We start from the raw sequence: 27,207 nt of genomic DNA on the forward strand, positions 1-27,207 counted from the left end.
GAGGCTTGGTGCTGAGCAGATGTGTTGCCTGCCCCCAGCTGAGGAACAGTGCCAGTGCTGGTGCTTCCCACGGTGGCAGCCCAGGGGCGCAGTGCAGGGACCAGGACCAGGCCTGTAGTTTCCAGTGTCTGACCCTGAGGCCCAGAGTAGGTGCTGTGTGCCTCCAGGACACATGTAGAGAAGACCATGGTGTGCCAAACCCTACGTTAGGATTGAGCGGTGAGCCAGCCTCGCCTAGTCCCTACTCCTATGAAGTTGAGAGCCAGGAAAGTGAAGGACAAAAAATCAAATACTGACATGGTGAGAAATGGCCCTGCAGGGGCCAGTGTTGTGGCATAGAGGATTTAAGTTGCCACCTCATACACCGGCATCCCATAGGAATGCCAGCTCACATCCCCAATTGCATCATTTCCAGTGCAACTCCCTGCTAATGCTCCTGGAAAGTAATAGAAAAAGGCTCAGGTGCTTGGGCCCCTGTCACCCATGTGGGAGACTCAGAAGGTCTGCTGGCTTTGGTCTGGCAATCATTTGGGGAGTGAACTAGTGGGTGGAAGCTCTCTCTCTCTGTCTCTCCTCCTCTCTCTCCCCTCTGCCTTACAAGTAAATAAACAGATCATTTGAAAAAGAAAAAAGTCCATGATGACATGGGCTAGGAAGGATGAGTAGGTCTGCTGAAATGAAATGCCTGTGGTCAGTGGTGTGGGGGACAAGGCAGCCCCCTTCCGGGCAGTGGAATGGAGAGGGACCCTGGCCCTGGGAGTCTCTGCTTGGCTCCTCTGCCCTCCGCCCACATGTCATTCCACAGGCCTCACGGGGGTCATTCTGCTCCTGGTCCTGGCCATCATGTACGTCTTCGCCTCACGCCACTTCCGTCGCCGCAGCTTTCGGGGCTTCTGGCTGACCCACCACCTCTACATCCTGCTCTACATCCTGGTAAGAGGGTCTGGCTGTGAGCCATGCCCACAGGCTATGAGCAGGACGTTCCCAGGAGGGCAGGAGGGGCCAGGAAATTAGCCTTCTGTCCCCTTAATTATCTCAAGGCTCCTCCACTTGGTCACATCCTTCTTCAGAGGGTGGAGATTAGCTATGGAGCTTCCCAAAGGCTGACCCCACGAGGCAGCTCTGCCAGGCGATCATGTTCCTCGCAGACACCCCGATGGCACTGCTGCCTAACCAAGTTTTCCCTTCTTAGGGTGACTGCATGTTCCCAAAGCATTACCCTTCTTAGAGAAACCTACCCTAAGCGGGTGTTCCCACAACTGTTCTGATCGTGCTTTGGGGTGCACATCAGCCATAACAGCCAGCTAAATGTTCCCTGTGAAGTCAATGTCTTCAGTTGCATTACACAAAATAATGGAATTTTGACTCCACCTATACCTCTCTCCTTAGCCGGCATTCCTGCCTCGCTTCCATCTTCTGCTCCCTCTCCTTCCCCTGAGTTGGTTGCCAGCTGCTACAGCTGATTTGTTCCTGAGCTGGCTCTGACCTGTGCCCCCTCCGTTGTCTGCTTTCTTCATGGACACAGGCAGTTCCCCCAGGAGAGGGGACCCACAAAGCCCCTGCTGCGCTCAGCCACATCCAGGGCACTGGCTCATCCTATCCTGTGATGGCTTGGCTGCTGTCAGCATTCAAGGAACCCGGGGCCCCTGTTCTGCCTTCCTGACCTCCAAGCTCCCGGGCACACAGGGTGGCCTCTATCCTGCGATGGAGACGGGCACACCTCTGCTTGGCTCAGTGCTGCCCTGGGTGACAGGCAAGAGGAGGATATACTTTGCCTTGCCTGTGACTCACTCAGAACTTTCCCTGAGTGGCTAGGCTACCTGCCCTGCTGACAGTGCTGACAGTGCTTGCTTCTGAAGAAGTCCCTCCCTTCCCTGGAACCTGTGGCTGATTGATCCCTGCCTACAGCCTCCATTATGCAGTGCGGCTGCTATTTCTTTTGGGGTTGAGAGTGATGGTCTTGTTCCATGATCCAGGATCTTCCCTGAACCAGATGGGAGACTCGGAGCATGGCTCGTGTGGGGCCCTGAGACCAAGGCAATTTCCTGATTTATCCGTGTGTGTGTGTGTGTGTGTGTGTGTGTGTGTGTGTGTGTGTGTGGCGGAGGGGGAGCATTACTGAGGTTCAGAGACACTATACCTGCCAGCAAGAAAGTCACTGGGACCTAGCAAGGTGCATCTGCTGGGCAATCCAGGGCAATCTCATCCAATCTGCTGAGAACAGGGCCAGGGCACCCTCCTCCTCCTGCCAGCCACTTGACTTTGGGCAGAAAGAGAAGGTAGAAGTAAAGGACTCTAGGGTTGAAGGGCCCCTGGGGAAAGTGCCTGGGATCCTGACCCAGACAGAAGGGGGTGGGGCTAACATGTCAGGAGCTCAGCTGGCTGGCTGCCCCCATCACCTAGGCCCTGGAGCACCCTAGTGATCTGCAGCAACAGCCTTGTAGTTAAAAAAGAAAAAAGCCAAGAGAAAAGTGGTGTATAAACAGAGGGGTATGAGATCATCTTGCCATTGTACTCGCCTTGGCTGGCTGATCAGAAAGCTTGGGGCAGGTGTGAGTTCCACAGTGAAAGAAGAGCTGAGGAAAGGTAGAGCCCATTCGGGGAAGAGCCCAGGGGTTTGAGTGCATCCTGTGGGGGAAGGTACATGAATCCAAGACACAGCCAGGGGAGGAGGTGCCTGAATGAAGGAGGCCAGTTTAGTTTAAGGCACATCAGTTGAAGGTCTGTTTTGTTGTAGTGCTTGCATGAGGCCCAGCAGAGTCACGGGGAAATCTCTCCCCACCCTTAAGGATTTGCTGCAGAGACCAGAGCCACATCTTGAAAGGACTGACGAGAACAGGCAGTCCAGGACTCACTGCCGAGCAGGGCGTTCCAGACGGGAAGCCACAGGAGCTCCTGGAAGGGAGTTTCACTTAGCTAAACTGGTTAGGGGAGAGTTTGACAAGAGGATGGGACTTGGGCCAAGACTTCAGGAGAGAGAAGCTGAACTCTGACAGGACAGAGTGGGGACCGATGTAGGAGCGACATGGGTAGAAGCAAGGACATGACCATAGGTGCAGAGGGTGCTGGGACATTCAGGGCCGGCCATGGATGGATGGCCATAGAGCATTAGGTGTGGCCAGACACGCTGGGAGATGTGAGAGGGCTGCAAGTGAAAGGCCACATAACATGGCAGAGCACAGAAGAGGGTGAGGAAACCAGATGTAAGCAATACCCCAGATTGGGGGAGGAAGAAGAAATGGAGCCAGCAGAGAAGATGGAAGGCAAGAGGCCCATCAGGCCAGGAGGGAGGAACAGTGGGGCACTGGTGAGCAGTGGCAAGGAGGGCACGCTACAGCCTGCTAAGAGTGGGAACAGACCAGAGCTGCAAGGAGACCTCAGGCTTGGCCAGTTGTGGGCAGAGTCCTAAGGCCAGGTGGAAGCAGAGCCAGACTGTCCTGGGCTCAGGAGCCTGGACCCAGGAAAAGTGGGCCTGTTATTGCCTGACTGCATTAAAGAAACTTACTAGGGATGATGATTCTGGGTTATTTCATGGAAAAGGGGAGCTGGCTGGGTGTTCTCAGCCTCCAAAAGGAAGAGGAGAGCCTGGAGACTGTTGTCCAAGGGTAATTGAATGCTTACAATAATACTATGCAGGAGCCCACAGTATGGTGGCAAACAGTCCAGTTCAGGAAATAGTAGGGAATGTGTAAGTAGTGGAACAGGGTGTAGAGGATGAAGAGTGCTCTAAGGAGCTAACAGGGAGATGTGAAGAAAGGATGCAGACACACACCAAGGAGCTGGTGTTTCTGTTGAGACTTAAACACTGAGATGGAGCAGAGCCAGAAGGGCAGCCTAGGCAGGAGAAGTAGCAGGTGCAAGGTTGTGAAACAGGAAGCACTTGAGGGCACAGCTGGTGACACAGGTCACATCCGTGCTGTGCTGTGGTAAGTCCGCTGGTGCTTTCACAACTGGGGCTGGCAAGACAGCATGGGTTTCGAAAAGGCACACTGGCTGCCCACAACAGATTGGGCTGCAGTGGGGCAAGGCTCATGCAAGACCCTTTAGGAAGCCACTGCCTGACTCCAGGTGAGGTTACGGGGCTTGGTCTAGGGTGATGCAGGGAGAAGAAAAGCAAATTTCATGGCTGTGTGATGCTGTGGAGGATGGGGTTGAAAGTGGTTAGGTTTAGGACTTGCAGGAATGTGGGACACAGCATGCTGGGGTCCAGGACCTGAGCTCTGCCCTTCTCTACAGCTCATCATCCATGGCAGCTTCGCACTGATCCAGCTGCCCCGCTTCCACCTCTTCTTCCTGGTCCCAGCACTCATCTATGGGGGGGACAAGCTGGTGAGCCTGAGCCGGAAGAAGGTAGAGATTGGCGTGGTGAAGGCAGAGCTGCTGCCATCAGGTACCATCCTGGAGGCTGTTGGGGTGGGGGAAGCTTGCTGGCACCAAGGCAGCTACTGGGGCTGGGGCAGAGCCTGCATCACCTCTCTCCTGGCCTGGTCCAGGGGAAGTGGCAAGTCAGTCTTACTGCAGGCAGCAGGAGGCAAGGCTGCCTGTTCCTTGTTAACCACAGGCCCTACTCTGGGTACCTGCTCAATATAGGAAGTCTCCCTATCATATTGCAGAAACAGAACCAAGGCCGTGGCTGGAAGTGGGGAGGATTGGGGGGCTCTGCGGAGGCCACATGGTTGCTGAGATCAGGACAGCAGACCCTTGCCCCCGACCCCCAGGAGTGACACACCTGGAGTTCCAGCGGCCACAGGGCTTTGAGTACAAATCGGGGCAGTGGGTACGCATCGCCTGCCTGGCTCTGGGGACCACCGAGTATCACCCCTTCACGCTGACCTCTGCACCCCACGAGGAAACGCTCAGCTTGCACATTCGGGCAGCAGGACCCTGGACCACTCGCCTCCGGGAGATCTACTCACCCCCGACAGGAGATGGCTGTGCCCCGTATCCAAAGGTACCCAGACAAGTCCCATGCTCCCATTTCTTCCTAGCATGGGCCCCACACTGTGTCCCTCCCTTCTCCCCATCTGGAAACTGGTACTTCCAGATGATCCTACCTCACTTCATAAACCTGCCTGCCTCCCATTCCCATCTTTAGAACCATGGCAGTGGCCAAGCTGACCTTGAAACCCACTTCCCTCCCTAAAGCTGTACCTCGATGGACCATTTGGAGAAGGCCATCAGGAATGGCACAAGTTTGAAGTGTCGGTGCTGGTGGGAGGGGGCATTGGGGTCACTCCCTTTGCCTCCATTCTCAAAGACCTGGTCTTCAAGTCATCAGTCAGCTGCCAGGTGTTCTGTAAGAAGGTAAGGACCGCCTCCCCCACCAGCAGCCTGTGACGTCCTCCACGTCCCTGTATCCATCCATGCTGGCCTCCCCGGGAACCAGTTCCAGGTGTCCCTGATCTGGGCAGCAGCAGGTAGTCCTGACAACTGGCGAGTATAACTGTGTCAGGCTATTCCGGACATCTCAGGGCTCCTGCCTGGCTCACAAAGGCTATTCCTGCCAACCACAAGGTGCTTGGCACAGGACCTGCCCCCAGCACCTGCTCCAGGTAGGGCTGGAAGGGACAGAGAGGCCGAGGGCAGAGCTCACGTGGGTTGGGGCACAGGTGAAGCCAGCTCAGCTCTCTGGAAGTGGAGGGGAGGTAGTCAGGGAGGGCTGCTAGTGGGCTGGCTGGGCCCAGGAACACAGCCCAAACCCTCAGGCCCCCTTCACCACAGCCTGGAGCTGGCGGCAGGCCCCTGCTTGTCTCCCTAGGCCTGGCAGCAGGTGAGTCACGAATGGTGGAATGTGGTGGGCAATGCCCCAGCTCATAGACTGTCAGCACTCAGAGAGTGACAGCGCCCCTCCTTGCTCTCATCCACTCTAGCTGTGCTGATGCTTACTCTTAAGAAGTGGGGGGCCACCCCTGGCAGGGCAGCTTCTACCACCTCCACTCCCACACTGTCTTTGGGCTCTTTCCCATGCTCCCTGGGAGCCACTCTGCATCCTCAGCAAGCCTTTCTGCAGGGCATGGTGTGAGCCACAGGCTCAGCATGACAGTGACAGTCCACCCATTGGGTCCTCAGCAATCAGTGGAGCTGCAGGCCCCTTCCACCAGGTTCCAGCTGTCTCTCACTTCTACCTCTGTGTCTCTGGCCTCACAGCCTGGCCTGGACCACCACATACTCCAACTGCCCAGGCTGTGGGGCTGAGATCCCCTGAGTGCTATTGGTGCAGAGTCCCAAGCTCTGGCCTGTATCCTCCCATCCCTCTAGATCTACTTCATCTGGGTGACACGCACCCAGCGGCAGTTTGAGTGGCTGGCAGACATCATCCGCGAGGTGGAGGAGAATGACCGCCGGGACCTGGTGTCTGTACACATCTACATCACCCAGCTGGCTGAAAAGTTCGACCTCAGGACCACCATGCTGGTAAGGGCAGAGCCTGCCACGCAGGGCTGTTGGGAAGGTAGGAGGGACGGCCAGGCCAGGTGGGTGTACGGCCAGGTGTTGTGGGCACTGTGAGCTTGCCCAGGCTGAGCACTGACCCTGACGGTTCTTGGCCTGCTGTGGCCCCTGTGCCCCCAGTACATCTGTGAGCGGCACTTCCAGAAGGTGCTGAACCGGAGTCTGTTCACGGGCCTGCGCTCCATCACGCACTTTGGCCGTCCCCCCTTCGAGCCCTTCTTCAACTCACTGCAGGAGGTGCACCCACAGGTCAGTGTGCCCCTTCCTTCTGTGGGTTTCCCACGCCTCTCTCACCCGGGTCTGAACAGTGCTCCCCCAGGGAAGGAAACAGAGACCCATGAGGAGCCAGCCATCAGGAGACAGCTGCGGTGATGGAATAGGAAAGGGTAGTGGGGTTTGCTCTGAGGGGCTGAAGGAAACCTCTGGAACCCTGATATGTCTCCCAGAAGCAAAAACACAAGAGTTAAGCTAGTAGCCCTCAGCAGAACCACAGGGCAGCCCTGTGCCACACAGGACGCAAAGTAAACCTCCTCCAGAAATTCTTGGTGGGTCGCCCCGCTCCCCCAGGAGGCCCTTGCTGATCTTCAACGCAGGGAGCATGCCCTCCCCAAGCACACTGGGTTCTGCCTGGTCCCTGGGCCGGCCCTCGGTAGGAAGAAGTCTGAGCTAGCTCTGCCTCAGAACCAGCCTGCACTTCCTCCTCTAGGTCCGGAAGATCGGGGTGTTCAGCTGTGGCCCTCCTGGCATGACCAAGAATGTGGAAAAGGCCTGTCAGCTCATCAACAGGCAGGACCGAACACACTTCTACCACCATTACGAGAACTTCTAGGGCCCCCATACGGGTATTCCTGGCTGCCCTTCTTCCCCAGGCCCAGAATGTGCCTTCGCCTGGAGCAGTGAGGGTAGCTGCCCAGGTTCTGGAGGCTGGGAAATAGGGAAGCTGCTGGTTTGTGGCAAAACCAAGCCTCTTGTTTCAGGCTAAGGGAAACCTCCCAAGACAAGCTGACCCACAGTGGGAGAGGGGAAGAAAGGGCAGGGGGAAAGAGAGAGGATGAGAGAGAGAGTGTGTGTGTACACGTGGACTCGGAGTGCAGGGGCCCCTGAGGGAAGCAGGAGCACAGAGCTCTTCCCACCTCGGCCACTCTGCAGGCTCTCTACTTCAAAAGGACTGGCAGAGGCCTCAGATGGGGTAAGGCTGGACCCCAGCGGGCATTTTACAGGAAGTCTGTTAGGGCCCAGAGACCAGCGGCACAGTGGCTGCTCCCATGTGGTTAACATGCTCTGCAGTCAGGCCTTGGATGACAATGCAGGGCTACTCCACCTGCTCCACCGCTCCAGGGTCCCAACAGTCTCCTTTACAAATAAATCGCTTCTCTGCCTACAGGGTTTCCTTATTCTGCCCCAAGGACACCTGCAGAGAAAATCACTCACCCAGCCAGCTCCAGGCTGGTACACACATCCCTCAGAGCCTGGGCCACTATCCCAGAAAGAAGACCAAGTGCCAAATCAGGCACTCCAGCAGCGAGACCCTTGCTCCCCTCCAGCCCCAGGGATGCTCTGTGACAGGCCCCAGCACGCTAGTGTGAGGCTCTGCAAGCAGACTGAGACACAGAAAAACAGGGTAGAGGTGGGGAAGAGAAGTGCGGGGGTTGGGCAGGAGGGAAGGGGCAGAGCAGGAGGAGACCCCGCTGGAGCCTGAAACACGGGAGCGTGGGGTTTGTCCTAGACCCTCAGCTGCTCCCAGCCGTTTCTTCAATGAGAGGCTTGGACACTTGTACTTAATGGGTCTGCAGGCAAGCATGTCACCCAGCCTCCGGGGCTGTTTCCTGTCTGCGCGTTCCCACAGGGGCACTTTTGAAGTGAACTTTTCTATTGTCTTATCATCCTCCTCCCCTCCCCCCAACAAGAGTTCCTCACGTTTCCTCAACATTGAGAAAATAGCTTCTGGGTCCGAAACTGCCAAGTCCTGCGACTGGCACCACTGGGGGCTCAGAAAGAGGACCACAGACTGTCCTCCCGGGGTGTCCGTCCAGCTAGCCGGTGGGGCCGCGCCTGCAGGAGGGCGTCCTGGGCGGCCGGCAGGGGGCGCAGCCCTCGCGTCAGGGCGGAGCGCGCGGCGGGCGGCGGCCTCTGGAGAGGAAGCGAGCCGGGACCCCCGGGCCCGCGACTTCCGCGTGGCAGGCCCGCCGCCCCGCCTGGCGCGCTGCCTCTTTGTCTCGGCGTCTCCCCCTCCTCCCAGACAAATGGCTTTGGCAGGAAATCGGACGCGCTCCCGGGCAGCCGCGCTCCGCGGAGGGGCGCCGGGCGGCCGGCGGGCCCTGGGGCCGCGGACGGCTGCCTCGACCCCTCGTCAAAGGAAGCAGCTTGCCGCTCCGAACGCGCTCCCCGCGCTTTCCTTCTCGGCCGCGTGTCCGACCCCCCCTTCCCGACCCGGGCGGCGCCCGAGGCGCAGATGCTGCTTTGCCTGGCAAGATCGTATTTATTTATGGCCTCTGGCCGGGAGCCGGCGCGGAGCAGGGACTGCACAATTTCCCCAGGGCCAGGGCCCTGTTCTCAACCCTCCCGCAGCACAGAGCCGTCCTGGGGCTCTGGGGCCTGGGAGATAACGGGGGCGTCGCGGGCCCACGTGCACCCCTGCACCCACCCAGCCCAGGGTGGGAAGGGCTGGAGCCGCTAGGAAACTCTCCAGGAGGCCAGCGGCTCCAGAGCCCCCTTCGTCCCCCCTCCCCCCAGAGGCTTACTATCCTTTCTCTCCAGGGTTTCTTTTCTCCCTGGCTCCGTACAACCCTTTACTCCCAGCCCCCTTCCCCTTTAGAATAAATTAAGGTAGTTCCAGCATCCACCGCATCCCAGGAAAAGGGAAGAAAGGTCTGTGAGATCCTGGGCCTCAGCCAGGTGGCGGGCACAGGGCCCCCGGCCTCGCCTCTCTACAGAGTCCGGATGGCCACGGGGTAGAGCAGGGACATGTGCTCAGCCCCTTTAATGGGCAGCTTGCGGCTGGCGTAGTGGTGCACGATCTCAGGCACGCTGCCGAAGGGCGGGCTGTTCTGGCCCAGCACGTATTTGTGCTCCTTGGTCCGCGACAGCTTCATGTGCATGAAGCCCTGGCTGCTCCTGGGAAGAGGAAGAGGAGACCCTGGTGAGGAGGAAGCTCCCGCTCGGCCCGCCCCTCCCTCAGCCAAGGGAGGGAGACCCGCAGAGGGCAGCTGGGAGGGCAGGAGATGGTGAGCGAGCTGTGCTAAGTCTGCATTAGGCATGGGCACAGGGGTGCAGGCAGGTGGCTCCCCTCCAACCTGTGCACCCTTCCCTGTGACTCAGGTGGAGCCACAGATGCTGCTGGCAGGAGGGTAGGTGGGCAGATGTGACAGTCAACCTAGTCTTGGGGGGGGGGTCCTTCTTGCAAGCAGATCTGGAAGTACCTTCCCCCACCCTACCCTAAGTAATTGGAGAGGCTCAGCTGTCTTCTCCTGGGGGCGTCTCTAAGCCCCTTACAAAGGGGTCTTGAGCCAAGTCTCCAGCTCAGGCATATGGCCCTTCAGCCTGGAACCCCAAAGCCTCTCAGACCAGAGAGTAATCAGCATTTGTGCCTGCCCTGCCTCCTGCCCCCTATCTCCCTCCTCCCTGCAGACCAGGACCCCACTGCTGGGAGCTCTGCCAGCTCCGCAGTGTCCAGGCACTCTCAGCGGTAGAGATGCAGTGTAAGGGTGGGTCCCCAGCAAGAACTGCCCAGCCAGGCCTGAAACTCACCCACAAGCAAGGGCAAGGGAGCCCCAAGGCTGAACATTTAGTTGCTGGCTGAAGCCCTCATGGTGACAAGGGCAGAGCTTGGCAGGGTCGGGGGTATAAGAAGTAGGGTCTGCTCCTGCCCCAGGAACCCCGACTTTGAGGGGAGAGGCAGGTAAACCTCACTTGCCTGCCCTGCCTGACTGCAAAGGAGGCTTCACCTCACCAGGCCCCCAGGGCAAATGGAGAGAGGCAAGGGAGGAAAACCAGACCACTAACTCCATCCCTCTGTCTCCTCTGAGGTCATCCTGTCCGGCTGTGTGCAGGGAGGAGGGGGTGGAGACAGGGACTGGAAGCGTGTCAGGGTGTGGGGCCCTCTGTAAATATGTGATTAGAGCTGAGGCTGTGACCACAGAGGCTCCAAGGGACAGGGGCCAAGGGCTGGAGGCCAGCGTACAAGCCCCTGTGCGTAGCAGAGTGGGCAGGCAGTTAGCAGTCAACCACCACTGTCTTTGCCGTGCCCAGTCCCAGGCCCAAGGCTGTGGGTAGCAGTGTGGGCCCTGCCTTCCCCCTGGTGCTCTCCCTCCCTACACTCCAGGGCAGAACTGGGCAGGGGCAGGCATCTGGAAAGCTGCATGATACATCCCGACCAGAAGGCGCAACAAATGGCCACACAGCCCAGCCTCCATTCATGTCACCCTCCTCCTGGGGAAAGGGAGGGGAAGTGGCCAAGCTTTCTCTGACCTCCTGGGACAAAGTCCCAAGAGTCCATTAGGATCCAGAAAAGCCTTGACCAGACCATCAGGGGGCTAGGGTGGGACAGCTGGGCCCCAGGGCTGGAGCTGGCACAGCTTTCTGAAGAAGCTGTTTAATTACCAGTGAAAGCCCTTCCATTAGGGAGAGAAGAGAAACCCATAATTGTATTTCAGAGAAGCCATTTATATGCAAACGAGGCTCTGGCAGACAGACCAGGGCTAGGGTAACGTCCAGACCAGCCTCTCCCGAGGAAAGGAGGGCCTGCCCGCTCCACTGGACTCCTGGTGTCCCCCCCTGCGTTGGACAGTCCAGCCACGGGTACCCAGCACCGTGTGTGTGTGGGGGGGGGGGGCGCCACAGAAGGAGAGAGCAGGGTCTTGGAGTCAGACCCAGCTGGACTCAAATCCGGACTTGGAGGAGACTTTATTAGCTGGTAGCCTTGGGCAGGTCACAAACCTCTCTGAACTTGCCTAACTGCCCTGCAGTGTCATCTGGTATATGCTCCATGGATTTTAACTATAAGTTTTACAGCACTATAGATTCCTCAAATTCATGCAAATCAAACTCTGACAAATGAAAATTTCCAAAACACTCTTGATTTTAAAATTTGCATACTCCTTGAGCGTGAGAATTGAAAGAAATGTAAGCGTACCCACCAACTCATTTTGCAAAGGGAGAAATCCTGGCTCAGAAGATGATGTGTGACAGGCCTAGAGTCACACAGCTGGTTTTACCAAACCGAGGACACCAGACTAGAGCTGGGCTATTCTTCTGTTATCTTTTAACACACGTGCCTAATTATCCCCTTAATGTGCCTGGTTTAGCAGCAATTTGTAGTCCCAGACTGCCATAGTTTGAAGTGCGGAGTATTATCCAGGGAATGTGGTAGGGAGTGGGATAGGTATCCCAGGAAGGATGGGGGAAGGCACAAGGACACCCTCCCCCAAACCAGCTGCCTCAGGTGGGTGCCAAGAGGCAGGCAGGGTGGGCTTTCCTTTCAGACTACTCTGTGCCCATCTGCTCCTGGGAGGCCCTGCCTCTCCCCACCGCCTCCCACCCCCGGCACTTCACAGTTCAGAGACCCCCACCCCCACTCAGCCAACTTCTCCAGTAAACAGGAACACTTGTCCAGGGACTATGGTGCTGGAAGCTCATGACCCATCTTGCCCTGTTAACTCCCCCAGGCCAACCTATGCTTCTAGAATATCCTGGGTTTCCATTAATGCTGATGGTGATGCTTTACTGAGTACTTTGCATGACATTAAGTGCTTTCCATGCATTATTCCATCTCATCCTTCCTTATAAGCAGACACTACTCTGCTCCTTTTTACCAGTAGGGAAACTGAGGCTGAGAGAAAGGTTAAGAGGCCCTAGGCTGCACAGCCAGCTGAGCGAGCTGGATGCCATAGCCCAGCGATGTACCCCCTCAGCCAGTCCCTGAGCTCTTTGACAACAGCCTCTGACACCTCAGGACTCTGTGCCACAGCTCACAGGGACTGTCTGGGCAGGAGGGGACCAGCGCAACTCACTTGAGGGAGAGTGAGAAGTCATTCTTGCTGGTCTCACTGTTGCGTACCAGGTAGCTGGCCTCTTTGCACAGCCGTAGCAGGTTCTCGGCGTCGGTTCGGCTGATGGCCCCGTGGTACCAGCTGAGAGTGAGAGAGAGAAACGGGGGTGGGGGGCATTTCTGTTGGGTACCCTGCTGTTCTGGCCCACCCCCGTTCTGGCTGAAAGGCAGCCAGTGCCCAGCAGGTGAGAGGGGACGGGAGTGCCCGGCTGGACACAGACACTCACACCTGGTTTTCCAGAGGCAGGGCTGGATCTGTCCACTCTCCCAGGGGACTGCTGGGCTCAGCGCTTGGGGACTTGGCCGACTTGGGGTTCCCTGTGCACAATCGAGGAGGTAGCCGCCCCTTCTCCTCCCGGCCAGGTGACAGGCAGCTCTTCTCTGGTCCTTCAAACTGGGCTGTGGAGAACACGGTGGTCACACACCCTGAAGACCCTGGACACGAGGCCCTGTCCAACAGGCAGCACCTCACCACACACCCTCCCGTGCCCGTAGGGGTCAAGGGTGTACTCGCTCACTGGGCTCACAGGCTCTAAGGGACAGCACTCTGGGTCTGTTCCCTGGTGGCGGGGAGACTGGGCTCAGCCCTCTAGCACATAGGGCTTCCCAAACCCCAAAGTATGGGTGAGAAAGAAAGCAGCAAGGAGAGAAATGTCCTGGCTTCTCTTGGGGGGGCACCATTGCCTGCCCCATCCCATCCCATCCCCCTCAGGATGGCTTCAGAGCTGATAATATTGTTCCTTTCTCCTCCTCAGAGTTCATTACCGTTCTTCAAATCTCCCTGCCAAGCCATTCTGGAGAAATGACTTATCGATCTGAGAACAATTATCTGATTCCCCTCAGTGCCATCCTGTCCTGACAGGCTAATCCTGCTCAGGCAAGGAAGCTCAGCAGGGGCTCTGCCCTCCCAGAGCAGGGCAGCCTGACCACTACGCCAAGGCAGGGCTGCACCCCAGTGGGCACCCTCCTCTGTGCTGCCTTCACAAAATGCAACAGCCCCCAGGCAGGGATGCAGCAGTAGGTGCCACCCCAGTTCACACAGAGCACAAGTGCCTCTCTCCCCATTTTTCATGTCTGCTCCCTATACCCCTATGGTCTTTCAGGTACCAGGATCACATCGTCTCAGTGCCAGCACCAACTCCTTTCCCCTGCTTCCTTTTCCCCCAACACCTGGAACCTCTGCATCCAAGGAAATGAGTTTAAAACAATAGGTTTTTGTGACATGGAAGAAACAGAAGCCTACTGCCCAGGGGCTTCTGTAGCAGACTCCATCCTCACAGCTTGGGAGATAGGAATGCACACTGTGTCGTCTCCCTCTTTCCTAGCAGTTACTCTTTCCGGGTTCTCACTACCAGGCCCACTCTCAGCCCCCAACTCAAGCCCACGAAACCCCAAAAGCTAGGAGCCAAAGTCCCCGCCCCGCAAGACCCACCGCTGCCATCTTCCAGGCTGGGCTCAGGGAGGGGTGAGGCTGGACCGGAGATGTCCCTGTCCCCATCAGGCAGGGAGGGGCTGCTGTCCAGCTGTCCCACGGGCGGAGGCCAAGGTAGGTCTTTGATGACCTTAATGTCAACTGGAGCCAGTAGCAGGAGGGAGGAGAGAAACAGACAGTGACAGAGACGGAAAGAGGCAGAGGTTGAGACACCAAAATCCAGAGGCAGGAAACAGGACAGCCTAGAAAGGAAGAGGGGCAGAGGAAGGGGCAAGGGCAGGGACAGCTTCTGAGGACTCTCAGGCGTGGCAAAAGGGGAAGGGGAGAGGCAAGACAGAGGACCCTGCTCCCCCAGCCTGAGGGGCCCCTCACTGGACTTCATATCTGCAGGGCCAGGTGTGGGGCAGGAGAGGAAAAGGCAGATGTGGGAGGCACCCACACCATCCAGTGCCCCACCCAGATCACTGGGGCCTCCCTTCCCCCTCTTCCCGCCACCCCCCTGCAGCCTGGGAACTCAGGGGTAGTAAACCCATGACTGCATGGCCCAGGCTGTTAGGAAGGCCCAGGCTGGGGAGATGTTCCACTGAAACAAACCCCCACCCCACAAAGAGTGATACCACCGATGGGTGGCTGCAGGACTGCTAACGAGGTTTCCTAATGACGGGCATAGATTTTCCCATTAAGCAATCCAAACAGTATTGATTCTCCAAGGAGACTGCTGGAGATAAACGGCCCATCCAGGCACTATGTGTTTTACAGGAAGCAGACTAGCAGCCTGGGATTCCTCACTGTCTGGGGAGCCAAGGTGGGGAGGGCTGGGCCTAGCTATCGAAGAGCCCCTGACCAATCAGGGCTGGTGGCACACTGGGAGAGGGACTCCAATCTAGTAGCATTTAATCCTTTACATTCGCACCAGAAGGATCTGGGAGGGAAAGCCCCTTTCCCCCCTACCAACCCACAGACTCTGGCTCCACCCAGCTCTTGTCCCAGGAGACTGTGGGCTGGCCAGTGGTATGGCTGGGGTGGGAGAAACCTGAGCCGCACACAGTGGCTATCAAGGGATGCCTCCTCCCTTAGGGTCTGGCATGGCTGGAATGAAGGTTCTGTGTTAAATCCCTTCTTTTGTTAACTGAATTTAACACACAACACAAGTTTCAGAATTCTGCGCGGCAGTTTCTTTGGCTGTAAATACAATAGGAGGAAGAGGCCTGAGCCTCTCTCTGGAAGGCTTCACTCTTCGCCTGACCTTGCATATGGCACTGTGTCCACACCACCCAACGGTCACCCTCCTGGGTCCCTGCGGGCCATGCCTCCCTCCCCCAGGGCAGGCCAGGTGCTCCAGGTCCCAGCAGAGCTGTCCTCTCCACCAAGACTCACCAGCAAAGGCTTTGGAAATCCGCTCCTTCTTCCACTCCCAGGGCTGGTCATACTCTTCAGGGGGTCGTTCATCATCCTCAGGCAGGCGGGACTCCCGGAGCCAGAGGGCCCCCTCTCCCTCCGGGGTAACCCCCTCTTCCTCTGGCTCGTACGGCGTGTCATACAGAGGCAAGGCCTGAACTGCCGTCGTCTCCTTAGAGCCCCGGATTTCTGCCAAGGCAGGAAGTGTGAGAGCTCAGGTCTCACTGAAGGGGTCACCTTCACTGCTATGAAGTGTGCCTCCTGCGGGATGGCCCAGCTGTGTGTGTGTGTGTGTGTGTATAAGGCTCGGCAGTCACACATCCCTGTCTCTCACCCTCAGTGGCAGGGGGTCCACTGGAGGCAGAGGTAGACAGAAGGAAAGGCCTGCAAACGATGCCAAGACAGCCAGGAAGGGCTGGGCAGCAGAAGCTGACAGGTTTAGGAAACTGAGGTAGGTTCCTCCCCTGCTCTGTCTCCTCCTTGCTGCCCAGTTCTCCTTAGCTTCCTGTTTCCCAAGTGACTTCATTTTAACAACCAGAAAGTGCTTCCTGGTTACTCAGTTATCACCATCCCCTTGGCCAGGTTATCTTCTGGGATGGTCTGCTCCCGGATCTCACCTGCTTGGTCTCTTTCCTGGGGTCCCCTCTTGGCCTCTGTTCCCTGAGGCAGACCTCATCTCTCACTCCCCACCATTTCTCCCTGGACAACCTGCCTCATGAAATCCATTGCTTCTGTATCTCCAGTCACATTTACACTGTCACTTGAGACAGAGGATACCTGTGAACATCTGATAAAAGTCTGGCAGCTATGTAACCCCCAAAATGTGCACTGAAACGTCTGTGTGCAATTCCAAGGCACTGGCAGTAGCCACCTCTCAGTGTCTCCCTTTCTGTCCACTACATGGGAAACTCACCCACCTTCTTTCTCCACAGTTCACCTGTTCTTTCCCACCCTGAGGATGCCCTAGATCATGGCCAGAGTGAACTATAGCTTTCCAGGGGATCTGTGGAGTGATACTTGCGATGACATGCCTGACCGCTGGCTCTCTGCCCCCTCACCAGCCTCTCCTGAGGAAGAGGAGCAGCTTGTCTGATTGGCTAGCGAAGGCGTGGGCTCTTTCTCCGATCTGCCTTCTTGTAGGGAGAAAACATTCTGGTTCTTTCTCCTCCTTGTGGTGAGCGGTCTGCCCCTGTGTCATGTGCTGTCTGAGTGAACAAGTGTAATTCTGTGGTGAAGAAACCCATTGTTGGTGGCATAGCTGAGTAATGCTCTCCAATCAATGCTATCAGCAATAAAACTGACATGTTACCCTCCCTTGGTTTTATCTTTATTTTTCAAGGATTCTAAGCTCCTGAGAGGAGGAAGGGGTACTGACTGGTGGTCCCTCGATATCCTGCTAATTTCTCCTCCCCTGGTTCCCTCCGCCAGTGTGTTCTGTATGGCACAGCCTCAATGACTCTCTGCCTGTGCCATACTCATCCTGTTCCTCCCTTGCTCGGGTTCACAATGGCTCTACTCGTCTCCCTGGAACAAGTCCAAGAACAGTAGCTCAGCCTTCCAAGTGCTCTCCGACATCTCAGCTCCCACCATGTCTTTAGCATTGACAATATCTGCTCCTGAAAGCACCTTTTCCAACTGTGACCTTGGGCCCTTGGTCTAGATGACCTGTCTCCATCCTATCTGACCATCCTGACTCAGCCTCTTTCCCAGGATTCTCCCTTGGCTTGTCTTCAAAGCCACCTATTATTCACTTTTCCCTCCCATAGATCCTTGAGCTACTTTTACCCAACCCCATTGTGTCCATATCTCTAATCACTTGTCCTCAAGGTCATTAATGCCACACTCTGATATCTCACCATCCCCTTCTGCAAAACCAGTGATGCTCTTTTTGGGACCAGTAACCTCCAGCCCACACCACAAGCTTGCCCTTCCTGGTGACCTCAATTGCTTCTATTTGACCTTCTGGTTGCCTGACTTCCTCTATATCTGCAGGTCTGTCACGGCACAACTTCCTCTCCAACATGATCACCTTGAATGAATGGGGACCAGTCCTTAGGAATCAATCCCTGGATGTGTGGGTACCAGAGCCTGTTCTGCAGAGCCCAAGCCTCATGGATCAGCAACCTCCTCCCCCTCCCCACCCCAGCCACAACCCCTGCTACTCACCAGCCATCATCTTTTGGGCCTCATAGGGCTCCATATAGCCATCATTCTCAGGGACCTTCTCCGGGGCTCCTGAAGCTCCTGTTGAGCCTTCAGCAGACTCCTGAACATCAAATGGATCTGCATAGTCTTCTACGATTGCCAGCTGTGGAGCAGTAACGAGAGCAGGCTTCAGGCTGCGGAGGTGCCCCAGATGCCCCATCCAGTGAGTTTGGGGAGAACTACCTTGGAGCCAGGGCCCCAGATGTCTAAGGCAAGCCCTGAGGGACACTTTTCTTTTCTTTTCTTTTTTTTTAACCAATGTGTGCCTCTGGGCCATCTCCTAGGCCTAAATGGCCAGGATGAAGCAACTGGGTCTTTGGGCCTGCCTTAGTCAGGGTCCAAAAGCAGGACAAGAGGCAGCACCAGGCTGTTCAACATGGGGGCTTAATTCAGAGGATTGCTACGCAGCCGTTGGAAAGGAGCTGGCATTGAATCACATACACAAACGTTTCATACTGGATGGCCAGTTTGAGTCCTGGCACCTCTGCTTCTGATCCAGCTTCCTGCTACTGCAGCCAAGGAGGCAGAGGCAGCAGATGATAGCCCAAGTGCACAGGACCCTGCCATCCATGTGGGAGGTGTGGGTGGAGTTTCTGGTTCTTGGTTTTATCCTGACCCAACCCTGGATGTTGTGAACATTTGAGGAGGGAGCCAGCAGGTGGAAGGGCATGCTCGCCCACTCTCTCTCAAAGAAATAAATATTTTAAAAAACAAAGATGCTAGAAGAAGTCAAAGAGCAAGCATGGAGCAGCCAGGCAACTCAGAAAAGCAGGGTCCACGCCAACCAATGCATCTGCTGCTGACCACCAGGGAAGGCAGGCTATGTTCTCCCTGTCATTGCTCTGACAAGATCCCCGTCATGGGGCTACCATGGAACCTTTTGGAGAATTGGCTGCCAACCTGTCACCGTGGGCATTCTGGGAGAGAGACCTTGGGAAAGCCCTGAGGCCCTGTGAAGGTGTCCTTGGCTCCTGGAAGACAGGGACAGGAGCAGGAAAGGCCCTGCCTTGGCCCTCCGCTTCCCACTCTGCCCCTTCCTCCCACACAAGTGGCTCCCGGCCAGGGCTCTGTCCCTGCCCCCAGTCAAAGAGGAGCAAACCATAGCTACACACCCAGCAGAAGTGCTCCAGGTGCTGGGGGCGGGGAACACCCGGGACAATGGAGCCTTTCTCCCAGCTGGCTGCAGGCTTTTCCTCGGGTGGAGCCCGGGCTATCCAGGGCTGCCAGATCCCAGGAGCGCTACGCCCTGGGCAGGATGGGGGTTAGTGCCCTTCCCTTGACCACAGGGCAGTCTAGGCTTCAGTTCTCAGCAGCAGCAAAGCCATTGGAAAGCCAGTTGCGCTGGGGGCCCTGTGAAGGTGGCTGCCTTTACTCTGTGTTACAGAATCTGGGAATGAGGACCCCCTCCTGGTGGAACCTTAACCTCTCAGGGAGGCCCTCTGCTTGTTTCTCTGGTGAGGCCCCATGGCCTCTAATACATCGTTTCTTGCCTTGTTCCCACCTTGTTCTGGGAAAGGCCCCAGCTCCTGGCTTCTCATAGGCAGCGGCAGCAGCTTAGCCACTAGCCTGAACTCCTTGTCACTTTTGTCTTTCCAGCTCCAATAAACACCTGAGGGCAGGCATTTGCTGCCTGTATCTCAAGTCAGAGTGCCTGGGTTTCAAGGCCCTGCTCTGCTCCCGACTCCAGGTTCCTGCTAACATGCACCATGGGCCCCTGCCGCTCAAGTGAGAGGCCCAGGCAGAGTTCCTGCCTTCTGCTTTGGACTGGCCCAGCATGGCTGTCATAGTCTTTGGAGAGTGAATTGGCAGACGGGAAGTCAATCCCTCTTCTGCCTGTCAAATGAAAATAAAACTTAAAACTAAATAAAATTTAAATGAATAATTTCCTAGATTTGTTTAGAGAGGGAGAAAAGAGAGAGAAAGACATCTTCCATTCACTGTTTTATTCCCTAATTGGCTGCCATGGACAGAGCTGGGCCAGCTCAAAGCCAGGAGCATCTTCTGGGTCTCCTACAGAGTACAGGGGCCCAAGGATCTGGCCCTTTTCTGTTGTTTCCCCTGGCCATTAGCAGGGAACTGGATCAGAAGCAGGGCAGCGGGTACCTGTGCCCATAACAGATACCAGTGTTACAGGCAGAGGATTACTGTGCTATACCAATGCACTGCCTCCTAGACAATTAATTTTAAAATATTTCTATTCTATCGCCACCTGTTACCCCTTCTCTAACCCCTCACCTCTAGTCCTAGGAAGCAGTGATAACCCCACCTCCACACACTTCTTCCCAGGCCAGTGGCACCCACAGCCCCATCCCAGCCCAGGGCCCAGAGGATGCTGAAACCCTGCCACGGGAAGCAATCCTGCTAGTCAGCTGCGTGTGACTCCACTGACGAGGGAGGGCCCACTGCCCCGTCTTCCTGAGGGCAGGAGCACAGTTCTGGCCATATTCCTGGTGGAAGCTCCGGAAGTATCTGTAAAATCCCTTCACAGACAACAGCTGAATAGACAAAGGAAGCACTTTCCCCTGTTCATTCAGAAGAGGGAGGAAGCATGAATGATGTGTGGTGGGGTGGGGTCACATGAGGGGACGCAGCCCTGGGGAGTACAGCCCCACCCCTAGAAGCTGCTCGTAGCAGAGGGGTCTGGCCCATCCTCCAACAACCTTCAGACCTGCCCCTACTACATGGAGCCCCTCCAGCCCCTCTCTCAACAAACCTGGCCCAAGCTGCATCCATCTCCCTTCCTACCTGAGTCCTGGGCTCATGCCAAGAGCTTTGAGCCCTCCCAGACTGGCAGGAGCTCGACAGCCCAAACCTGCAGCGCCTTTGGGCACCCAGGTGGCAGCTCTGTGGGCAGCTCAATGGCTCCTCTGTGCTGTTCCTGGCTCCACACCCTGCTCCAGGAAGCCCCAGCCTGGGCTGGGACAGCCACAGGAGCCGCCCACGGGCCCAGGAGCTGGGAACACTGCAGAGAGGACAACTGGGAAGGTTGGCAGGACAGGTGTCCACTCTGGGCACAGAAGGGTCCCGTTGGAGCCCAGGCCTGCCTTCCCAGGGAACAGCACAGATGACTCAGTGGGCAAAACTGTCCCATAGCTTCCGGTGCCTATCACCAACCAATCCGTTGTTTCTGGTCCCTGATCTGCCCAATATCATGTCCTGCAACCACCCCAGAGCCTGGCCCACAGTCAGTGTTCCATGTACCTCTACTGGGTTCTCCAAAGGTGCCCTTCTCTCCAGACGCCAGCCTCCATGGGATACCAACCTTCAGATCCCCATGTCCTCGGAGCTCTGGCTGACCAGAAGCAGCTGTAGGACAAGGCTCTCAGGAGAAGCCACATGCCAATGGGCCTCCAAGCCTTTGGCTCCAGGCAGAAAGGAGGCCTCCAGGGAAGGCCTCAACCACAGCTGATGCCGAGGCCCTTCCTCTGCACAGCCAGAACACTGCTGACTGCTGATGGATTGCCTGACTAATGGGTAAAGGGGCTGCCCAGAGAGGGCCCCTGTCCATCATTCCGCGGGCTGCCTCCAAGACCTGCTATTGCATCTGCTCCCATTAGGCAGTGTCCCTCCCAGTTGTCACACTCCCCATTGCCTTCCTGCCCAGGCCTCTCCCAGGCAGCTAGCAGGCCCACAAGCTGCTTGTGCTTCCACTAGGCCATTGGGCCATGCAACATGTGTCTGACCCCACCCATGGGGCTCTAGCAGGTGTGGGTCTAGGAGAAGCAAGCAGGGCACCTTGCATAAAGTGTTAGCTCCATCTCCAAAGTCCCCAGAGTCAACCACTAGCCTCCCTTCTGCTGCTTTATTCTGTTCAGTCTGGAAATGTTTTAGCTGTAGACTGAGGATTCCAACAGTACACAACTGGGGCAGGAGCTCGGAGGAAGGAGAGGAAAAGGGGAAAAGGAATGTGTAGTTGTTAGCCCAGTGGCTGGCATGGAGTCGGTGCTCAATACGAGATGACCCTGATAATAATCTTTTACATTCATCATCATTTACATTTGGCTATTAAGGTCTCAGTGCTTGTCTAGCATACAGAGCGTGCCAGCAGTGGAGACCAGACAGCGACCTGAGTCTTCTATACCTCAGAGCCTTATCATAGATTTTTCCAGAAATTTGGGAAATGTAGCACCTATTTTCCTCTATTTGTAGACTGAAAATACACATTAGCTCTGAGCAGTCCTACAGCAAAAAAAAAAAAAAAAAAAAAAAAGGCTAATTCTGCTTCATTATTCCCCCAAAGTATTTAACCATGGAAACCCTTTGTCACTGAAAACCTACTGACCTCGTCATGGTTTTGGAAATGGAACATCACTGAGATTCCCCCAACATCAAAATCTTTTACACCTACTTCTTGCAATGTACTTCTTCTAATGTCTGCCTGGGAAACTCCCTCAGCAAGTGACTGTCAGCATCAACCGGCCTGGTGCCTGGCACCAGCAGGAGCTCAGCAAGTGTCCGGCACCACATCATCAAAGGTGAAAACCCCAAAGGCCTGGCCTCCCAGCAGCTCACAGCGACAGGTACGAAGCCAGCTAGCTCCAGAAGAGGAAGGCGCCTCACAGTGCTGCGCCTCTGCAAGGGTGGGCCATCTTCATGCCCTCCCCCAACAGCCACAGCCCTCCGTGACGCACCAAGCACAGCCAAGACATCCAGCCTGGGCCCCGGATGGCTGAGGCCTCACCAGTCCCCAGCTCTCTGTCCTGCTCCCCAGCTCCTCTCTTCTCTGTCTTCTCCTGAACCTCACCGCCGCCACCACCACCCCGCCACCTCCATCTCAACCAGAAATATCTGCAAGTTAAGTTGAAGCCTCCAGACTTGGTGGAAGTCCTGAGAAGGAGAATTAAAGCGAGGCAGGGACTAGGTCCTCTAAGCACAAGGTCTCTCTCAGTGCCTAGGCCTGTGTTACCTCAGAAATAAACACAGACATCGGCAAAGACAAGCTCCCAGCTGACAGCCCTTGTCACCCTCACTTCAGCTTTCTTACATCAACAGTCTTTTCTCTCCCTTCCAAAATGGGGCTGGAGGGCCCACATCCATGTGGATACCATCTACCTATTCTTATAAGTTCTTCCTATTCGGGGCTGGCATGGTGGTATGGCAAGCTATTCCTCCACCTGCAGCACTGGCATCCCAAACGGGCACCAGTTCAAGTCCTAGCTGCTTCACTTTCAATCCAGCTCCCTGATTATGGCCTGGAAAAGCAGGAGAGGATAGTCTAAGTTCTTGGACCCCTGCACTTATGTGGGAGATCCATGAGAAGCCCCTGGCTTTGGACTGGCTCAGCTTTGCCACTTGTGACCTTTGGGGGAGTGAACCAAGAGATGTACAATCTGTCATTCCCTCTCTTTGTAATTCTGACTTTGAAGTAAAAACAAATCTTTCAAAAGATCCTTCACGGGCCCATCATGATAGCCTAGCAGCTAAAGTCCTTGCCTTGCATGTACTAGGATCCCATATGGGTGCTGGTTCTACCCTGGTGGTCTTGCTTCCCATCCGGCTCCCTGCTTGTGGCATGGAAGGCAGTTGAGGATGGCCCAAAGGTTTGGGACCCTGCACCCACATGGGAGACCTGGAAGAGGCTCTGAGCTCCTGGATTTAGACTGGCTCAGCTCCAGCCATCGCAGCCATTTCGGGAGTGAACCATGGGATGGAAGATCTTCCTCTCTGTCCTCCTCTCTTTATATCTGTCTTTCTAAAAAAAATAAATAAACCTTAAAAAAAAAAAGAACCTTCATATTTGAGGGCCTGTGGATCCCATGAGCATATGAAGCTATGCACCTTTCCCAGGAAAGCAGGAACCAAGTCACAGTTTCTAGAACACCCACAAACTCCACGAGTCCCTCCAAGAGCTACAAATAAGGGCCTTGCTCTGTGTCTGGTGCCAGGCTTCTCATCCATGTCACAAGTGTGCATCTTGGCACAACCAAGGCAAAGGACACACTGCGAAGATGGGCAGAGATGGCTCAGAGCTTCATCTAATCTGGGTCCACTTCTTCGGCTCTCTCCCCCTTCCCTAACCCGACCAGGTATTTTTCTATTGAAGGTCTAAGTTAAGGAAGGGAAAGGCTCGCTGCTCTCCAGTCCCTCTGCCAGTGGGGCCCAGATGGATGCAGGCTGAGGGCCCAGCACCACCAGGGAGCTCTTCCTGCAGCCAGATGGCAAGGCCTTGCCTGCCCGCTGCGAGGCGCAGCTCCTGCTGCTCCCACACCTGCCTCACCAGGCCTGCCCAGATGGCCACCCTTGTGCCCTATAGCAGTGGGTCTCGGCGTGGGAAAACAGCCAGAGCCTTACATGGGGAGCAGGCAAAGAGCCCTGGGCCCCTCAGGTCTCTCGGGGTCCTGTGCAGATTCCCTGGGTTTCCCTTCTACCTCCCCAGTTCATCACAGAAGCTTCTCCACCCCTTTCATCTGCAGGACCCAGACATGGGGCTCCAGAAGGAGAGTTGCTGACCAGCCAGGCAAGCCAGACCAAGCCACATCTCGGTCTCCAGTTGCCATTTGACCATGGGAGGAGACACCTCAACAAGAACCCAAGAGACCCTATAGATTGAATAAAGAGAGAAAGTACCCCACAGCAGAAACAACAGCTCAGCGGGGCCAGGGTGTGTGTGTGTGGGGGGGGGGCTGTGGAGGTGGTGGCAGCATCTCAGGTACACGTGGCAATTATGTGCTGCTCCGCAGGCTGAGGGGCCGCACACTGGATTTACAGTCAAGGGCTCAGACACCTAATCTGAGCTCTCCCTAGTACAAAACTCTGGGGTCCCCCAAAACTCTTCTCCCAAAGCAATGAGAGCTCCTTTTAGTGAGCAGGGTCAGGAGCCAGCACCCGACTCAGGTGGCATCTGGGTCCTTCTTATACTCGTTGAACAGACCCCAGACTAGATGGCTCCTGGGAGAGCCAGCTGGAGTTCATTCCTGGCCCTGTGGCTGACCGCAACATTAGACATCTCTTGGCCCCCCAGGCCTAAACAGCCTGTGAGTTACGTTACAGGGTGGCCACATGGTAGCATGGACGTCCCTGGCAAGAAGCAGTGGTGACAGTGAGGTGCAGCCCCAGAGCGGAGGGGGCAGGGTCCTGCACAGGGGCAGCTGTGGCAGGGAAGTGGGTGGTTCCCTGACTTTCAGGCCACCCTGGCAGGGGACAGTCACCATACAGGGCTGTGCACCCCTCCTGATGCCAAGCATTGTGTCAGGCACTTGGGAAACAGACATAAGGAGGACATGGTTTTTGTCCTGGCACCCAGGGCTTGGTGGGTAGCCTGTGAGGACATTCCAAGCCACTGCAGAGAGGAAAGGGGCCAAGGACAGTTTGGGCCTGTGTGCCAACAGGCAGTGGTCAGAGAGGAGACTAAATGGTCAGTGGAGAAAACAAGGCCTAGCATGTCCCTGTGTCTCACTGTCACCACCGTCATCCATCACACAACGCAGGGACACTGAGGAGGGAGGGGAGTATGGCCTTGTAGAAGTACCCTTGAACCCCTTCTCTGCAGGCCAAGAATCCTGCCCAGGCAGCGTGCCCCAGGGCAGGAACTCAAGAGAAAAATCACTGACATTCCTGAGGCTTCTGCCCTGACCCGGACACATCTCTCATCCAGGAAACCCAGCCGCTTGGCACTCTCTGGACTCCAACTCTGCTCTCCGATCCAATACAAAAGCTCTCTGCTCTGCTGGGCAGAGGCAGCCCCGGGAGGCTGAGTGAAGGGCAGCACAGCTGGAGGGGAGCCCTCATCTTCACACACTTCTGGGGCCTTGGGGGTACTTCCAGCTGTCACTCTGCTTGAGGGCATGAAGGGCCCCTGAAGCTGGGAAAAAAGGAGCCCCCCAGGCGAAGGGGGATGTCCTGGAGAAACAGTGGCTGCCCATGCCCAGTGCCAGCAGACCCACAAAAGGCTCCAGCCTCCTTCAGAATGGGCTTCAGGGGCAAAAGGGCAAACAGGCTCAACTGCTTAGTCCCATCTGGGCAACAGGTTCTGGGCACGGAACAGCCCTCACGGAGGGGGAGAGAGGGTCAAGGGAAGGGGTGGGCAGTGGGCCCCTGGACCCCACCACTGACGGGCGTCCTTGGCAAGAACTGCTCCCTGCCAGCAGCCCCCTAAGCCAATCCCGCCTGGCCCCGCTCCACGCGACAAGGCGAAGGACGGTTCTCGCTTGGCCCACAGGAGAAACTCCTGCCTTCACCTCCTGGCCGGGGTTTTCACACCTTGCAAGGGCGCTTGGGATGGAGGCGGGCGGACACAGGCGGAGCGGGGAGGAGCAGCAGCATGCGGGTGGGGGGCGCTTTGTGCTGGTTCTGGCCTGGGGAAAGGGTCAGAGATCAAAGAGCAAGACAGCTGTGCTCCCAGTAGCGGCAGAAAGGCTGTCCGCAGGCAGGGGGAGGTGGGTGCTCCCCAGATTCCGTTAGGGGAGAAAAAAAAAACCCGCTGTAGAGCAGCTCAGGGCTGCAAAGCCGAGAGCGGGAGCGCGGGAGGGGAGGGTAGCCGGGCCAGCGACTGTGGGGTTAAGGGTAGAGTTCGGGGGTCTCATTCCAGATAAGCAGCTTGAAATCTGGACAAAGGTGGGGGAAAACTCGGGGGACTAAGCTCGCGTCCTCCAGAGGCTGGGACACGAGGGGACTCGGCCCTGGGCCAGGCCACCTTTGTCCCTCTCGCAACCTCCAAGACCTCTCTGGGCTCCCCTCCCCAGCAGCCCTGCCCGGCTCTGCACTCACCCGGTCGCTGCTGGCTGGGGGTCCGGAGAGCCTCTCATCCGCAGGGGGCGCCGGGGGCCCGGGGGTCTCGACCCGAATAAGGCGGTGAGGGGGCGAGCCATGGCGCGGGGGCGGCGTAGGGCCGGGGGCGGCGGCGACGGGGGCGGCGAGCGCGGCGGAGCCGGACGACCCTCCGGAGTAGGGGTCTTCGAAGTCGCGCTCCCGCTGCAGCCTGTAGGCTGCCAGGATGTCGGGAGGCGGCGCGGGGGGCGCGGCCGGGGAGGGCGCGGGCGGCCGGTAGTCGGGCTCCGGGGGCGCCGGCTTGCCCCCTCCGCCGCCGCCCCCGGAGCCCCCGCGGAAGCCCAGGTGCTCCCGAAGCCACTTGGCCACCCCGCCGCTGCCACCCCCTCCAGGGCCGGCGGCTCCCGCTCCCCCGGCGCCCCGGCGGGACCCCCCGGGGCCGCCGCCAGCACCCGCCTGCGCCCGCGGCCCCGGGCCGGAGCCCGCCGGAGGAGCTCCGCTCAGTAGCATGGGGCCGGCCCGACTGAGGGAGGGCAGCGCGGCGCGCGGCGCGGGCCGGGGGCGGGGCGCCGGCGGCGGCGGGGGGCGGGGCTCGGCCGCAACAAGGGAGGGGCGGGGCACCGCTCCCCGACTCGGGGGTCCCCGCTCCCCGGCACGGCGGGGTGCGGGATCCTGGGCGGAGTGGACGCCGGAGAAGAGGAGAGCTTCGAGCCCGCGTTGAGGGGACTCGGGGAAGCGACTCGTGGACTGAAGGTGAGGTCTCCACGTGCTGCCACGCGTGCTCCTGTGGGGCGGGCGCGCGCGTCCCCATCCGTTCCCCCTTCTCCTGCTCCCAGCGCATGCGAGACGAGGGGACCGGAGCCCGCAGATCCCGGGGTTCCCGACCCTCCGGCTCCCTCCCGTCCCCGCTTCCGAGCCTGACGCTCGGGAAAATCTCTCGCGAGGGCTGTTTTGCTTAACAAGGACCAGG

The 27,207-nt window shown here is 57.3% G+C and overlaps 2 protein-coding genes across 6 annotated transcripts in view; one reads left to right on the plus strand and one right to left on the minus strand.

Annotated features, from left to right (window-relative positions):
- The window catches only part of DUOX1 (dual oxidase 1), a 29,112-nt gene extending 21,438 nt beyond the window's left edge, over positions 1-7,674 (plus strand). The window contains exons 27-33 of the mRNA XM_040968914.1: positions 806-933; positions 4,237-4,390; positions 4,719-4,951; positions 5,146-5,304; positions 6,259-6,414; positions 6,571-6,699; positions 7,157-7,674. Of these exons, the coding sequence (XP_040824848.1) occupies positions 806-933; positions 4,237-4,390; positions 4,719-4,951; positions 5,146-5,304; positions 6,259-6,414; positions 6,571-6,699; positions 7,157-7,279 (1,082 nt within the window). The 3' untranslated portion in view covers positions 7,280-7,674. The remainder of the gene's footprint in view (positions 1-805; positions 934-4,236; positions 4,391-4,718; positions 4,952-5,145; positions 5,305-6,258; positions 6,415-6,570; positions 6,700-7,156) is intronic.
- A 1,276-nt stretch (positions 7,675-8,950) lies between these two features.
- On the minus strand, positions 8,951-26,747 carry SHF (Src homology 2 domain containing F). Of its 5 annotated transcripts, XM_040968896.1 has the most exons (7): positions 26,238-26,747; positions 17,493-17,634; positions 15,306-15,515; positions 13,929-14,069; positions 12,724-12,895; positions 12,459-12,578; positions 8,951-9,564 (listed from the first exon to the last, which is right to left on the minus strand). In XM_040968896.1, the coding sequence occupies exons 1-7, from the start codon at positions 26,745-26,747 to the stop codon at positions 9,378-9,380; spliced, it is 1,482 nt and encodes a 493-aa protein (XP_040824830.1). In that variant the 3' UTR covers positions 8,951-9,377. The 5 variants fall into 5 exon arrangements, with proteins under 5 accessions (XP_040824830.1, XP_040824832.1, XP_040824833.1 ...); XM_040968898.1 differs by lacking the exon at positions 13,929-14,069; XM_040968899.1 differs by lacking the exon at positions 13,929-14,069 and having other exon boundaries at positions 9,398-9,564; positions 12,506-12,578; positions 12,726-12,895.
- Between the last annotated feature and the right edge of the window lie 460 nt (positions 26,748-27,207).

Source organism: Ochotona curzoniae, unplaced genomic scaffold (assembly GCF_017591425.1).
Source record: "Ochotona curzoniae isolate NIBS_2020 unplaced genomic scaffold, NIBS_Ocur_1.0 scaffold_4701, whole genome shotgun sequence".
NCBI classification, from domain to species: domain Eukaryota; kingdom Metazoa; phylum Chordata; class Mammalia; order Lagomorpha; family Ochotonidae; genus Ochotona; species Ochotona curzoniae.